The sequence below is a fragment of the Euprymna scolopes genome, chromosome 14 (genome assembly GCF_053919585.1).
Source record: "Euprymna scolopes isolate OS-2025 chromosome 14, ASM5391958v1, whole genome shotgun sequence".
Classification (NCBI taxonomy): Eukaryota; Metazoa; Mollusca; class Cephalopoda; order Sepiida; family Sepiolidae; genus Euprymna; species Euprymna scolopes.
Window position 1 is genome coordinate 97,161,753 of NC_136495.1, and position 15,696 is coordinate 97,177,448.

The following is a 15,696-nucleotide window of genomic DNA, read 5'->3' on the forward strand; positions in this document are numbered from 1 at the left end:
ACAATTTACTCATATAATAGTCGAAATAATTAAATAAAAAATTATACAATTTACTCATATAATAGTCGAAATAATTAAATAAAAAATTATACAATTTACTCATATAATAGTCGAAATAATTAAATAAAAAATTATACAATTTACTCATATAATAGTCGAAATAATTAAAAACTTATACAATTTACTCATATAATAGTACAAATAATTAAATACAAAAATTATACAATTTACTCATCTCCAAATTAATTCCAAACTAATTCAATAATATAACAATCTGACAATTGGAAGAACAATTGGATTTATAAGAGCAAAAAATCCAACCTTGATTGCCCTTCGTGGCCCGTGGTGCAGTGGATAGAGATGCAGAATATCTACGATTCCAGTGAGTATTGTCTAGAGGTAGCAGCTTCTATCACACCCAAAGCCGGTCAGACGATTAGTTGACCAAACCGTAGTGAGAAGGCAGCAATTGCTGTTGATGTAGTTGGAGGATTCGACATTCCTATCCTGTCGCGATTAACCTAACGAAGGCCAGAGGAATAATTGGTCGAAACGTTGTGAAAAACAAAAAAACAACAACTAGAAGATGAGGATAATAGTCCAAAAATTAAATAAAAATCATACAAATCGCTCATCTCCAAAATAGTTCCAAATAATTCAATAATATTGATCCATTTTACATTTACATTTCTGAAATTTTGAGATGAGGATTGGTTAGTCGTATTATTTGTATTCTTCAGACTACTGTTCTCATCTTGAGTGTCATTTTCACAACATTTTGGTCGATGTAACTTCTAACCTTTTTCAGGTGTATCTTGTCGAACTCGGGAATCTGCATGAAATTTTGAATGAACCGTGGCACAATGATTAGAGTACTTGTAAAAAAATCAGTTGTAAAGTAATATTCTGAAGGTTGATGGTTCAGTCCTAAACTAAAAAAATACAATTGCGACTTAAAAAAAATACAATTCCAAATTACTTAGGACCTCTATCCAGTCAAGAGCATGGTATCCCACCATGAAGTAAATTCTGTGCAGAAAGATTCCTGAAGAAGGTTGGAGTTTACATCGATTAAAATGTGAAAATGACTCTCAAGATGAGAACAGTAGTCTGAAGAATCCAAATGATACAAATAGTTTTAGTTTTCTAAAAAAATTATTTTGAAGTGATTACTGAGATTAAATGAGGTATTGTGGTGATGAATTCATATTAATCCCTAACTATGCATCAAATGGATACCATAATGACAATGGTCCATACAAAATTTCAGGCTGATCAGTCCAGTAATTTCTTAGATAAAGTTGAACAGATATAATATAGATTAACATCCTAAGTTCCTCCCTCTTCCCCAAAAATGAGATTCTATTTTTTTAGGCGATTGTGTGAATAAGCTTGAAAACCTAGCTGAAAAAATAAACAATGATAAAAAGAAATTTTAGAATTTAAAGTGGGATATCAGTTTTGCATATGAATTTAGCATAAAATGCTTCTCCATTTGGACCAAGTAAAGAATAGAGATCTTGTAGCAGAAGATGACAACTGGCACACATTTCAAGTGACACCGGTGGTTCGATCTTGACATTGGCACAACCACACAGCAGACATGGTCGAATGTTAGCAAGCAAGATTTAAAAAAAAATATATTTACAAAGTTTTAAGATTTAAAAATATATATATATATATATATATATATATATATATTTACAAAACATTTTTTTTAATATTAAATATTTACAAAACTTTTACAAATTTTAAAACGTTTTAATGTAAGTAACAAAACAAACATATTTAAACAAAATATATTTAAATAGTAATACCACACCATTTTTTTTTCTTTAGATCGAATAAACTCAAATCTAGCATTGTTGAAAAGAGCATAAAAAACAAAGAAATAATATCTTTAGTTTTTTTCAATCATCCCATTAGAACTGGAGTTATAACCATTTAAAGTATCAAAGAATGTGTGGTTCACTGGAAAATTTGCCTTAAGTCAGTCCTATTCAAATGCATATAAGCTTGTGACTGAAAATGGTAGGAAATTTGCACAATTTACAGACTAACTCATCTTTAAAAAACTATCTTCAGATTTTTTAACGATATTATGATGAAATTTGGAACATATAATACCATAAAGGTTCAGCTGGCATTATTTACGACCATCTCACTTGGCAACTTACAAACTAATTAGCATATTTCAGCTTCATTTTAACAGCTTTAAGTAAAAACATTATAAAAACAGCTAAGAAAAATGGTAAGTAAGGCTTTATCATCATAGGAAGTATTATTCTGATGGACATTATCATTTACCATTATAACATCATGAAAAAATCCAAATCGGCAACTGGGAAATCCAAGATGCCACCATGACACGATTCAAAGAAATGAACAAAATATGGCTTGTAGCATATAAAATTAAAGGAAATTTTGTACAGATCAGAATTATGTTATCAAATACATTAAACTAATTAGCATAATTAAGTTTCATTTTAACGGCTTCCAGTAGAAGCATCATAAAAAAAAAAAAAAAACAGTTTAAAAAATGGGAGGTAAGGCTTTATCCTCATGCAAAATGTTCTTCTGATGTACTGTCATCATTACACTGTGAAAAATCAAAGATGGCAACCAGGAAATCCAAGATGGCCACCATGACACGATTCAAAGAAATTATTAACAAAATATGGCTTGTAGCATATCAAATGGAAGGAAATTTTGTACAGATTACAATTATGTTTTCAAGGACATTAAACTAATTAGTATTATTAAATTTTATTTTAACGGCTTCAAATTACCGTGATAATTATCGGGTGAGTTTCTACCACTATTTTGTATGTTTTTTATTTTTAAGTCATTGTTGAGACTTCAAGAGACATGCGACCATTTTTTTCTTCGTCTCCTGTAATGCTCGACACTACTTGGATTTTTTTAACAGAATAAACATTTACAACACCAAAAATTTATCAAGGTAGGTAGAAGAGTACTTGCCTTTGGTAACATTTATTTGTTATATATTTGGTTTTTGGCCACTTTTTTTTTACCTCTGTGGATTGTAAAACAAACCCAATCAAAGTTATTCTTTTACTTAACTGAATAAGTGGTTTGTGTGTTTTAACTTATTTAAAATCATGGTCATTGTCGGTCATTCTTTTTCAAAGAATTTTTTTTTTATTTTTAAATATTCTTTTGCTTTTCATAATTTAAAACTTATGTTTTCTAAATCGTTAGGTGACAAACACATATTTACAGACTTTTTTTGTGTGCGTGATGACGTATCAAAATTACATGCTTATAAGCGCCTGTCAGTATTTCTAACGACTTTAGCATAAAAAGTTTTTATCCAATTCTTTTCAAATTTTAGGACAAAAGAAATTATTTTCACTGTTAAATAGCGTTTGAACAGTTTCTATCTTTACTTATCTTTGTACTACAAAGTGTTAACTTTGAGATATTTTAACTTTTGACTGGAAAGACGTACGTATTGTGTTCAAATTCTGTACCAAAGACGATTCTTTTCCCTAATTAACTAAAAACGTTATCGACGGGTACAACTTTCACTACGAGTATTTATGTGAACACGCCCCAACCGCTTATTTGCAAATAGCGATCTACCACCAGCGGGCATGCTATGCTGACATGTTTCGTTGTTAATAGTTGGATTTAAATAGCGATTTCTTCGAATATACAAATTGCAACAAAAATATTAAAACACCATTTTAAAGTAAATTTAATTGTGAATCCAGTTATATAAGTTTTATTTTGATGGAGGTAGGAGAAATGTACTTATTACTGATTTAAAGACTATGAGTATCAAATTAAGTAGGAGTGTGTGCCTTGTCCAGCACTGAACGTTATGGTGTCGGGTATTGTATATTTGAATAAATGGGTGTCTTTCTGAGAGCGTTTTTTTTTTTTTTTTTATATATTTATAAAACTTTTTAATAAAACTAATAATAATTATAATAAAAATAAATAAAAATATAGCTATATTAATTACAAGACATGAAAAACCAACGTTATAAGTAAGAATTTCAAATGCTGATCCCTCCTGTCTATTAAGAAATACATAATTGTAAAAACTTTTAAATAAAATTATTTAAACCAAACTTTTTAATGGCAGAAAAAATATAAAATAACTGATTTGTTTGGATTTTTGTGAATGTTTTGCGTGTTTTTTGTGACCAAGATTGATTTTTATGTAATGTAGGTTTTTTTTTCTTTCTGTGTACGTTATAGGGGTCAGAACTGCCTGAAAGTTTCAAATATATCTGATTTAAATGAAATTTGAATCTTATGCATCAGATACTAATTCAGTTTTCTAAAATTTTAGCTTCTTCTGACTGTATAAGCGAACAAAACGGGGGGGGGGGTAAGAAAAAAAAGAAAGTAGTATAGTGTTATAAGGATATTGAAAAAATTATAATACTGTTTCTCATTCAATCCCGAGCAATGTTAGGTATTCCTTCTAGTATATATATATATACTGTTTTGGTAAAATGTTTTCACTTATGTTTCACTTTTTGTTTAGAAGTTCAATATATGTTAAATATAGCAGAACGTATATAATATATATATTGTCATGTATTTTTTCTGCCTAAGAAAGAATTTCTAATTTTTCTGAAGAGTATATGTATGAAAAGAGACGGTATTGACATAATAATAAACATTTGTTTTTGCATAACGAAATGGATCTGTAAAAAATGTAAAGAATTGTAATATGCTAGAGGAGCTGTTTTGCATAAAAAAATAACCAATATTTGGATCTTGGAATGTAATTATACTGTTATTCTTATATATACAAGAATAAAAAAGCATTGGAAATGCAAAAGGATATAGGGATGGTATGCCAAAAAGTATACAAACAAGATAGCTATGAATGGCTAGGCACATGGAAATAGAATTGCATCCAAAGTATAGCCCTATAGCTTTTCTCCAATCTTCATTCCGTGCCATCATTACGGTTGTAAAAAGCTATAGGGCTATACTTTGGATGCAATTCTATTTCCATGTGCCTAGCCATTCATAGCTATCTTGTTTGTATACTTTTTGGCATACCATCCCTATATCCTTTTGCATTTCCAATGCTTTTTTATTCTTGTTAATTAGTATTTTTACTTACAGTCTTATTTTTAAACTTACATTCATGATAGTATTGTCTTTTTTAGGAGGCGGCTCATTGCCGCCTCCATTAGTAGCAGGTCGCTTCCTGCTGGGTTTTAGGTCTTTGGGTTTTGGGCCTTAGGAGTTGCCTCTTGGTCCTCCATCGGTTCTATATTACATAGAGAGTGCTACCGCCTCTCTGATAAAACAGTTAGAGTATTATAAAGTTCTAAAATGTTCATACCTTCACTATTAAATTTTTCTTGGTTCATTCTTTGGCGTTTTGGCAAAGATTTGGCAGTTTTTGATATTTATATTTATAATAGTTTGTGCATGAGGCAGCTTTTTTCCCCTTGGGATCCCTGTTATACCGTGCTTTTGAGTCAGCACGTGAGGCAGCCTTCTTTTTTTCCGATTCTTTGTTATAAAGAGCACGTGAGGCAGCTTTTTTTCCCTCGGAATCCCTGTTATACCGTGCTTTTGAGTCAGCACGTGAGGCAGCCTTCTTTTTTTCTGGTTCTTTGTTATAAAGAGCACGTGAGGCAGTTTTTTTCCCCTCGGGATCCCTGTTATACCGTGCTTTTGAGTCAGCACGTGAGGCAGCCTTCTTTGCCTCAGGATTTGCATGATACTTAATTTTTATTATTTCAGCATTTTTCTGATAGTATTCTTTTTGCTCAGATAATACCTTGACTTTGTTTTTTTCATAGTCTATATTTCTCTGAGCTTTTTTACTACGTGCTGACTTTGGCATTTTTTATTAAATGTAAACATATAACACTTATGTGTATCTTACTATAATATCACTTATCTTATAGCAAGACAACTCTCGTAGAATTGAGATACTGCCCCGTCACCAATAGTTAAAGTGTGGAACGGTATATACACCAATAGTGTAGTTGTTATCTTTATATGAAGTCCTAATCAATGACAGTGTGAGGTTACTTGGTTAATTTATTGTAGTTTATTTTAGAAAACTTACTTGTTTTTATTAGTAGATTGTGTATAGTAGCCACAATATCTAGTTATTTTTGTGGCTAGGGCTTGGATTTTGATTCTTTTTGGTCAGCTTCCAGTGAGTTCTTAGAAGATGACTTTCTTGCAGTTTCTTTTGCGGTTAATTTAACTTATTTCCTTTGGCGTTTGGTGAGTTCTTAGAAGAACTGGTCTGATCTACTTTTCTTAGCGAGCGAAGAGATTCAGCTGCATTTAACAATGGTTGCTATAGTGTATTTTTGCGCATGCGTGAGAATTTCAAGTTTCCCCCTTATTTTTCAATAGTTTGACAGTAGTCATGTGTCTTTCTGCCAAGAGCGACAGACGTCAGTGTTAGCCGTGATCATCTAGAGGTTAGGACCCCACGTTGTGGCCGTGCTAACCTAGGTTCGAATCCTGGTCACAGCATTGACATTTTGTACATATTTTACAGTCCAAAATCTGAAGAATTATTTGTTTTTATAACATTGTTTTTTGACGTCGTACTTGCTGATAGGTTACTCTTATAACAATTTTGATCAACTGAGATAAAGATTTTGTGGTTTCATTAACGCTGGTGGGTTACTGTTTAAAGAAAAAACCTTAACGTTCACCTCAAATATTCAGCGTCCAAGAAATATAGGCCACTGGCAAACTGGAACGTCTGTGAGCATCCGGTGTATTATTTGGAGCTGTCCCTTTTGAGAGAAGTTCCGTGTTCGAAGTGGTCTGTCTACATTAGGTATATAGTGTTTAAAACTTGTTATTGCACGTAATCTTATTTAATTATGGAGTTAGCTAAAAAGCAATGGGTCACTGCACTTCTCTGTAAAGAGCAGTCGATTGATGCTTGAACTGTTGTCAGAGACCGTTCGTACACCGAGATACATCGTCTCAAAAGAAAGAAGAAAGCAGAAGAAGAAAGAAGAAAGAACAACAATTGGCCATTTTTGTACCCTTTTTTTTTTTGCTCTCTTTTGACATTTTAACCGACGTTCTGACACTCGCTGGATTCGTAAGACGCTTCTCTGTAAGAATATGTGCTTTTTGAAACTTATAAGTTGATTTTAGTTGAGATTTGGATAGTTTTGTTTTGTAGGCGTATATAGGCGTGTACGGGCCATCCCTATATAGAGAGTGCTACCGCCCCTCATATATATATATATATATATATATATATATATATAATATAATATAAATGTGTGTGTATATATATTTTTATTACAAATTGTTGTGTAGTCATTCCTTTTAAATGTGTGTGTATATATATTTTTATTACAAATTGTTGTGTAGTCATTCCTTTTTATTCCTTAAGAAAAGTGTGTAAAAATTGCCAAAACTTCATATTGATGAATTTCAACCTGCCTAGAGCATTTTCGATTTTTGTGCAGAATTCCTTCATGTTAAACAAAATAATATCCGTGACTCAACGAAAATGTCATATTCCAAAAATTATATAAATTGATCAAGTAGTTTTTTGTTTTTTTTTAAGAAAATCAAATTTTATGAGAAGTTAAGGATAGTGTCTCACTCCATCACATTGAAAAAAAACAAAGGGAGATAAATCAATTCGAACTTTTTTGTTTGTTTTCAGCCTTATAATGGCCACAATTTGCCATTAATCATTTAAAATCATAAAAACGATTTTCTATATTAAAAGAAGCCTACTTGATCAATTTACATGATTTTTGGAACATGATCTTTTTGTTCTGTGATAGGTACATATATTTTTTTGTATTTTTAATATAGGAGAAATTTTGGACAATCACAAATGAGTTGTAATGACCAAATTTAAAATATGATGAATACAAGTAAATATCAAATGATTTTTAAAAACATTAACATTTAGTAAAGAATTATAAATGGATGATATTTATTGCAACAATCTCTGCTATACAAAAGAAAATGGGGACTTGTTCAAAATAAGAATGAAAATTGAAATATTGAATTTCAGTTAAAACTAATGTTATATACTTATAATTTGGATTTGGTTTCAAGTCTCATTCATGCCATTCTTGAAATAACATAACTATCTACAACTAATAATATATAGCAAGCTTGAGTTTAACGACTTGTTTTATATATCCAATTAGGCTAATAGAGAGCTTTACGTGTTGCATATCCTAAGCTACCAAATTCCTTATGAATTATATTTGCTAAGTACACATTACAAGACGATTTGTCCCCATTTGGAATATGGGTCCCTAGAGTTTGCCAGAGTTGGCAAGGTGTTTTCTGATTCTCTTGCGAGTTGTGCCATCAAATATATACTACATATTCCCTGCCGTAACCTTGTTCCCTCCAGAGTATATGATCTGCTTGGATTAGATCTGTTGTCTATTCACCAGAATGTAACAGTTGCTTCTGTTGCCTACTGATTATTTTATGGTTCTTGCTTCACCGCAGTGCTTTAATACCGCCTTGTGTTTCGGCTGAACAGACCAAACCTGCGATGATATACATTCACATTAGACCCTTTGCATAGTCACATTAGTATTTACTCAGAAGTATTGGTGATCTCCTTTCACATTGTGTTCTGCAGTTCTGAACATGCTGCCTTCAGAATTGTGTGAATAAACATGTATCATTGTTACAATTTCAGAGTTCTATATTGGCTAACTATCATGATGTTCCTAATTTTTATGCATTCCCTAATTAGCTTAGTAGCCTCGGTCTATTGCTAATGCTTTTATGACCATGGATTAATAAAGGAAAAAAACAAACTTAATTGTTATGTCAAAATTAGTAAAATATATAAAATTTAAGAAAAATGATAAAGTAAAAAATTAATCAATGAAAATAGTTTTTGAAATAAATTGCAAATTATTTTATTTATTTATTTTTTTTAATTGCAATTTCACCCCAAAACAAGGAACATTGCCACTTTGCTGTAGGGGGCTACTATCAGGGACATAAGCTACAGGGGTACTATGTGGGGAGTTGGGCAGCAAGATGTCGGTTCACGTTACACTTGAACTTCTGCATGTCAGTACAGTTGGGTAAGCAGGAACTCAGAAGGGAATTCCAAAGTCCAGCAGTTCTGGGGAAGAAACTACTGGAGTAGAAGGCCGCCTTACATCTATGGATCTCAATTGTGAAGGGATGGGATTTTGCTGCTTGTCAGGTTTGTCGGGGGTATTTACGTCGAGGGGGCATAAGTGCTTGCAGTTCATCAGAGCATTCACTACTGAAATACTTGTAGAACAGGCAGAGGGATGCTACATTATGTCGATGGGACAGAGGCTGAAGCTTAGATGACAGTTCAGGACTTATTAGGTTGGTGACTCTCTTTTGAACCCTGTCTAGGAGTGAGAGACTAGAAGCAGATGAACCAGCCCAAATATGACAGCAATACTCCATACATGGGCAAATGGTGGCCTTATAGAGGTACAGGATACTTTTAGGCGTTAGTAGAGAGAACCTACCTTTTTCGCAACGTTTCTGGCAATGCTCTCAATGTAATTTTTCCAACTCATGGTTCCTGTGAACGTTAGGCCGAGGAGTTTAAAAGATGTACTTTCAGATAAAGAGTCTTTGGCCATTGCTATTGGTGGTAGAGAAGGTTTCTTGTAGTTATTGAAGGAAACAAGTTTAGTCTTAGCAGCATTAAATGTGACCATCCATTTTTGTCCCCATTCCACTACAGACCGGAGGTCATCCTCTCGTGTTTTTGCCATTTTTCTAGATATGTGTTCCTTTGTTTTCCTGTCGTGTCGGTTATAGAGAGTGGTGTCATCAGCATATATACCTATCTCACAGAAAATTTTGTCAGGGAGGTCATTTATAAATATTAGGAATAATAGAGGTTGAAGGATAGACTCCCTGGAGCACTCCCGCATTTATATCATATTGTTTGGATGTACGACCATCGATGACAACCTGGATTTTTCTCTTATCTAAGAAGGATTTAATTATGTTAAAGATTCTTCCAGTGATACCGTATGATCTGATTTTTCTGAGAAGACCATGCCATACCCTGTCAAAAGCCTTAGATATATCTAGAGCTACTGCTCTACCCTCCCCTGCTATACTTTAATAATAAACAGTCGCGTTTGTATGCTAGCAGGGGAAGTAACTGCAGTCTATCTTGTTGCATTTTAATGGTGAATCATGAAATCATGAAAGAACATGTTTTATATAAAAATAAATGTTACTAATTGTGACATAAAAAATTAAGTAGATAATATTGCTTTTTAGTTGAATCTGACATAAAAAATTAAGTAGATAATATCTTTTTAATAGAAATTCGATTTTGTGATTTTTCATTTTTATTTCAAACATGCACATGGTCAAAGCAAAGAATGTTCATGAAGATTTATTTCCCTTTATTAGCTTTTCCTCACAGACTATTTAAGGAGATCAATGTTGACATTTTTTTCTTTGTTTCGCATATTTTCAGTGCCAATGTCTTATAAATGTGAGCGGAGATGCTGTCAATGTTTTGTACTCATTTGACCTCCCACCAGAATTGACTCAAGCCAGCTGTGGTAGTGGAGGAGGTAGTCGCGCGGACCTAGCAGCTCATCCGAGCGTCAGTGGCAGCAGCACCCCACGACCTTTATCAGATTCACCCGTGATCTCATGAGAGAGGTCGACAACAACAAAGTGATCAAATCTTTTTCATTCAAAATATTCATCAAACAGCCTTGACCAAATCTCATGATGACATAGCAGCCAAACCCATTGTTTTTTTACTGTTTTCTTTTTTAATGAATCCACCATTTTTTTTTTTTTTCTGTATCGTTTGGAGCTGAGATCATCAATGAAACTTTACAAAATCTGCACTTTGTTGCCTAAACCGTAATTAGACACAGATTATCATTTTCATTAACATCTTATTTGTTTTGTTTTGATACAAAGCTACTTTTTATTCTGTTATCAGTGCTTATTCAGATTTGTAGTTGTGACGGCAATTAAAATTAAAGAAAATACAGAAAAGTCTATATGATGTACATACTAGTTAAGGAACGAAGATGAAATATTCCAAAAATCACATAATTTCATCCAGCATTTTAAAAAATAATTTTTTAATTCAAGAAAATCAAATGTTATTCTGTGCCGATGACGGGGTAAAAATAGCGAAAAAAGTACCAGTGAACAACTGATTTTCATTTCAACAATAATTTAATAACATCACATGTTTTTTTACTATTAATGGCTTCAGTTTTCACTTATCGGTAATAGACAAATTTGTTTTATGTAAATAGAAAAAAAAAATACTTGATCAATTTTTGTGATTTTTGGAATATACCATCTTCATTCCATGACAAGTAAATATAGGATAAAAGTTTTTCTTCATTTTTGTTTATCACTGTAAGTGCCAGTTTGAATAAGCACCCTACTTTCATTTCTTTCTTTTAACTGACTCGTTTTGGCAATAATGATTTTACATTTTGGTGAAGAACCACATTCTTTTGTTATTTTGTTTTCTCAATTTAAGAATTACATGTAAAACGTTTGCATGATTTTTTTATTGCCCTAAAATGTCTACTAAAAAAATTGCCAAATTTTTTTGCTGTAATTCCTTTTGTAAAAAGTATAAATTCCTTAATTTTTTTTGAGTCCTTTTTTTTTTTCAAAAACATTTTTGATGATTTTTACTTTTTTTTTCTCTTGAAAAAAAAAAAATAGTAAGTTCAATGAACTTTTGTTTGTAGTCATTCATAAACAGAAACATTCTTTGTTTTCGTCATTTACAAAAATCATTTCAAAGTGCAATGATGTCTAATCAAGAAGCAAACAAATGGATTAATAAATCTAGTCAAAAAATATCTTCCTAGTTAACAGTTTAGCAATTAATATTTAAATAAACCAATGTTTTTTTTGTTTTTTTCATGAAAATTTTGGCTTAGATAAATTTAAAAAAACTTTCTTTCTAGCCTTTACTGTTATATATTTTTTAATCTATCAAAAAAAAAAAAAAGAAATATAATCTGAATTATTTGCATTTATAAAAAAAAATTTCTCTCTACTTTTCTTTTCACTGAAGATATTTTTTGTATTAGTTCAAAATTGAAGGGCAAACAAGTGTGAAAGGAAATAATTTAGGCGTTTCTATATTACACAAATGAAAAAATATTGAATTTCAAGTGAAACAAATGGTATCTACATAATTGTTAGGTTTCAAATAATAACATATCAAAAAACTTATGAAAATGATAACGTAGAAAAATAATTGCTAATGAAAAAAGAAATTTATGAAAGGAAGTGAAATCATTGTATTATGCTTATTAAAAAAGAAATAAGTTGACAGGGGAGATAATTAAGTTCTGTCGCTTACGTCACATGACAAACATAATTCAAAATGAGACAAAACTGTATTACCCATATAAAGTTTTTCATTAATAATAATTTTTTTTTACCTTGTTTTCGAAATCTCTTAATATGTTACTATTTGTAGTCTGACAATTATCATTTGTTTTATTTGAAATTCAATTTTTTTTTCGTTTGTATAATGTAGAAGCACTGAAAATTGTTTCATTAGGATGTCTTTCAGTTTTTGTTTGAGGTTTGTTTGTTTGTTTTTTTATAAAAACAAAACTTAATGATGATTTTAATTGTTTAATATCATTTTATTCCCATTTTGAAACTTTTAAAAATTAAAGCTGAAAAGTTAGCATCTTAACAAATGTCCCTTTGTATGATTTTTAGAATTTTTTTAATCAATTTGAATGAAAGACTAACTTTATTTATTTGTAAAAATGTTTTATAAAAAAATGTGATGTATAAATGTTAAATCATACATTCATGTTTTCTGAGAATAAGTATCATAACTGTACAAGAATCAAGTTTCTATTTTAAAATGTGGCACTTAAAAAAATGTTCTGTTTTTATTTTCTAGAAAAATAAACATTCATTTATTTTCTAAAAAGAAGTAATGATTTTTGACAATTAACAAATAATCTGCTTGATTTTTTCTATTTCTCTCCCTTCAAATAACAATTAATAACTGGATTGAAACATTCTTTATGAATTTTGTTTTTTACATTGCTTTATCTTTTAGATTTGGTCTCTTATCCTTGTCTTGATTGTTCTAGTCATATTTAATTCTCTGCACTCTGCATCAAATGTTTTGTTTTTTTAATGTTTGAAACAAATTATAACAATCAAAATGAGGATAGCAGTCTACAAATAATGGAAACTATAATTTTTTTCTATTAAAAATTATTTTTTCTGTTATTTAGAATTCTATTTAATTAAAAGAATAAAAATACAAAAAATTTTTGATATATGTACTCTTCATGGAGCAAAGATGTCATATTCAAAAAATCACGAAAATTGATCAAATATCTTTTTTTAACTAAGAAAATTAAAATTTATGATTTTGAGCAATTAATAATTTTGAATATAAACAAAAATTTCAGTCAAATTGAGTTATTATTCTTAAATTTTAACTCATTCAAAAACATGAAGGCTCTCGTCACACTCATCAAAGAATTTGATTTTCTTTTTTTGTTGTTTTTTTTTACTATTTACATGATTTTTAGAATATGACATCTTTGTTCTATGATGGGTACGTACATCATAAAGATTTGTTTATATTTTCTTTTTTTTTTAATTAGGTTGACTTCTAAATAAGAACCATTTTTTTTTTTTTTTAGATGACAAATGCAACTTTCTACAACTTATAAATAGCCAATCAACAGCTGTTATCAGTTATTTCTTGGCAGTATAAATTTCAACTTCTTTCTAAATATTTTATTTCTTGTTTTAAATTTTGAAATGAAGTTCAAAACGTTTCTAAATTAGTTTCTATGATAAAATCACAGTATTCTGTCTTCTATCAGCATTCTTTCTAAAATTTTAACTCCAAGAGAAATATTTTAGTTGTAGAAATTAGTCATTTTAAGGACGTTTTTGATGGAACAGCTGTAAGTTCAAACCTCACTGAAACTTTTTTTCAGCCAGTTCAAAATAAAAAAATAAAATTGTATAAATATTGACTTAAAAATCATGTTATGAAATAATTGTACATATTTTTTTTTCTTCTGTTAATTAGTTTAACATATTTTACAGACTTTTGCAACAAGCTCCTTCCGATTGTGTTTTGAAATTGTATCATCAGGATAAGAAAAACAATTTATACAATCCATGTCTGAGATTTGCTGCCGAACTGATTTTTTTTTTTTTTAATCATAAACTGAATCGTAGAGATTAATATATATTTTTTTTTCATATGCACAAAATATCTATTTAAATACAAAAATTCCACTAATAGTTCAAATGTTCGAATCTTAGGATGCCAGTGTTGACTTGGTTACAATTGCTGACTTTTCAGTGGTAATTGTTTAAAACCTTTGATCTATAAAACAAGTTCAAATTATTTTATGAGTAACAAGGCAATAAATGATGGGGTCTAATAATTATTTAATGTCAAGAACTCAAAATGAACATTGTAGAAGTAATAAAGATTGATGACATTTTTCAATGATTGATTAAAAAAGAAAACATTTTAAATTCTTATTGACAAAAATCTCGAACTCATTCTTTCAAACTACTTTCAAATTAAGTTGTTAGGCCAATCAGACAAAGATGAAGTGTAGGTGACTGAATCTTTTAGCCATGAACTATGGAGCCGTCGATATCAACTATTTATGCTGCCAGTAATCTCAGTGAAAAAAAAATATGAATTATAATTTTTTCTCTGTTCATAAGTAATTAGCAAATTTTGTATTATATGAATCATATATAAGTATTATGTATCAAAAATAACCTCAAAAGTGTTGATATGATATAAGATGGTCAAACATTAAATCCAATAAAGATTTTATTTCCTTTCCTTGCTTTACTTTGATCTTTTTAATTAGTAGATATCAATATTTTGACTGAAATTTTGATTTTATCTATTGTAGAAATGATATCCTAATTAGCCTTATTCATAATAATTCAGTTGGTAAGAAAGTTTTAAAAAGAGAAATTATTCTAAATATTTACATATATTCTCTTAGTATTTTATCTAATATCTATTTATATATTATTTTGTGTATCTATTTTCAGTATTTGCTTCAACAGTGCTTGATGTAATAAATATATATATATATATAAATTAGCAATCATACATGAAAACTGCACTTTTTCACTGCACCTCTTTAGTATTAATGTTTTCAAAAATGTATTTGAAATTGACATCCTACATTTACAATATTATTTTCCATGTGTATTTTTTAATTTAATGTTAAAAATATGAATATGTACTCAAGTTTTAATTTGAAATTTAGCTTTTCTTTTACTTTAATTTTGGGGGTAAAACTATAGGATTCAAACAGCAATAATCTCCAAGTTTTTAAAATGATATTTCAGTCGATGTAGATTCCTTGTTTCTGGATCAGAAGTTTGTAGAAATTATTTGAAAAGTTTATGTAGATTCCAGTTTACAAACTATTTGAGTCAAGAATGAATAAAACAGATAAAAAGTTAACGTTCTTGGAGATGCTGATGCAGATGTTTAAATTTGTGGATGCGATTAAAAAAAAATATATATATATATATATATATATATATATATATATATATATATATATATAATAACGGTGTTTGGGAATGTATATTTTTTATTTTTTTAGATTTATTTCTTAATTAAGATGGCTTGAAAAAATTTCTTTTTACAAAGTTTTTTTTTTAATAACA

General features: G+C 29.8%; 1 protein-coding gene across 6 annotated transcripts in view; it reads left to right on the forward strand.

Moving 5' to 3' along the window:
* LOC145293181 (C2 domain-containing protein 5-like) overlaps positions 1 to 14,847 on the forward strand; it is a 186,975-nt gene extending 172,128 nt beyond the window's left edge. For all 6 annotated transcript variants that reach the window (XM_080139658.1, XM_080139660.1, XM_080139657.1 and 3 more), the window contains one exon: positions 10,469 to 14,847. In XM_080139658.1, coding sequence (XP_079995784.1) covers positions 10,469 to 10,654 — 186 coding nt within the window. In that variant the 3' untranslated portion in view covers positions 10,655 to 14,847. The remainder of the gene's footprint in view (positions 1 to 10,468) is intronic.
* The last annotated feature ends 849 nt before the right edge of the window (positions 14,848 to 15,696 follow it).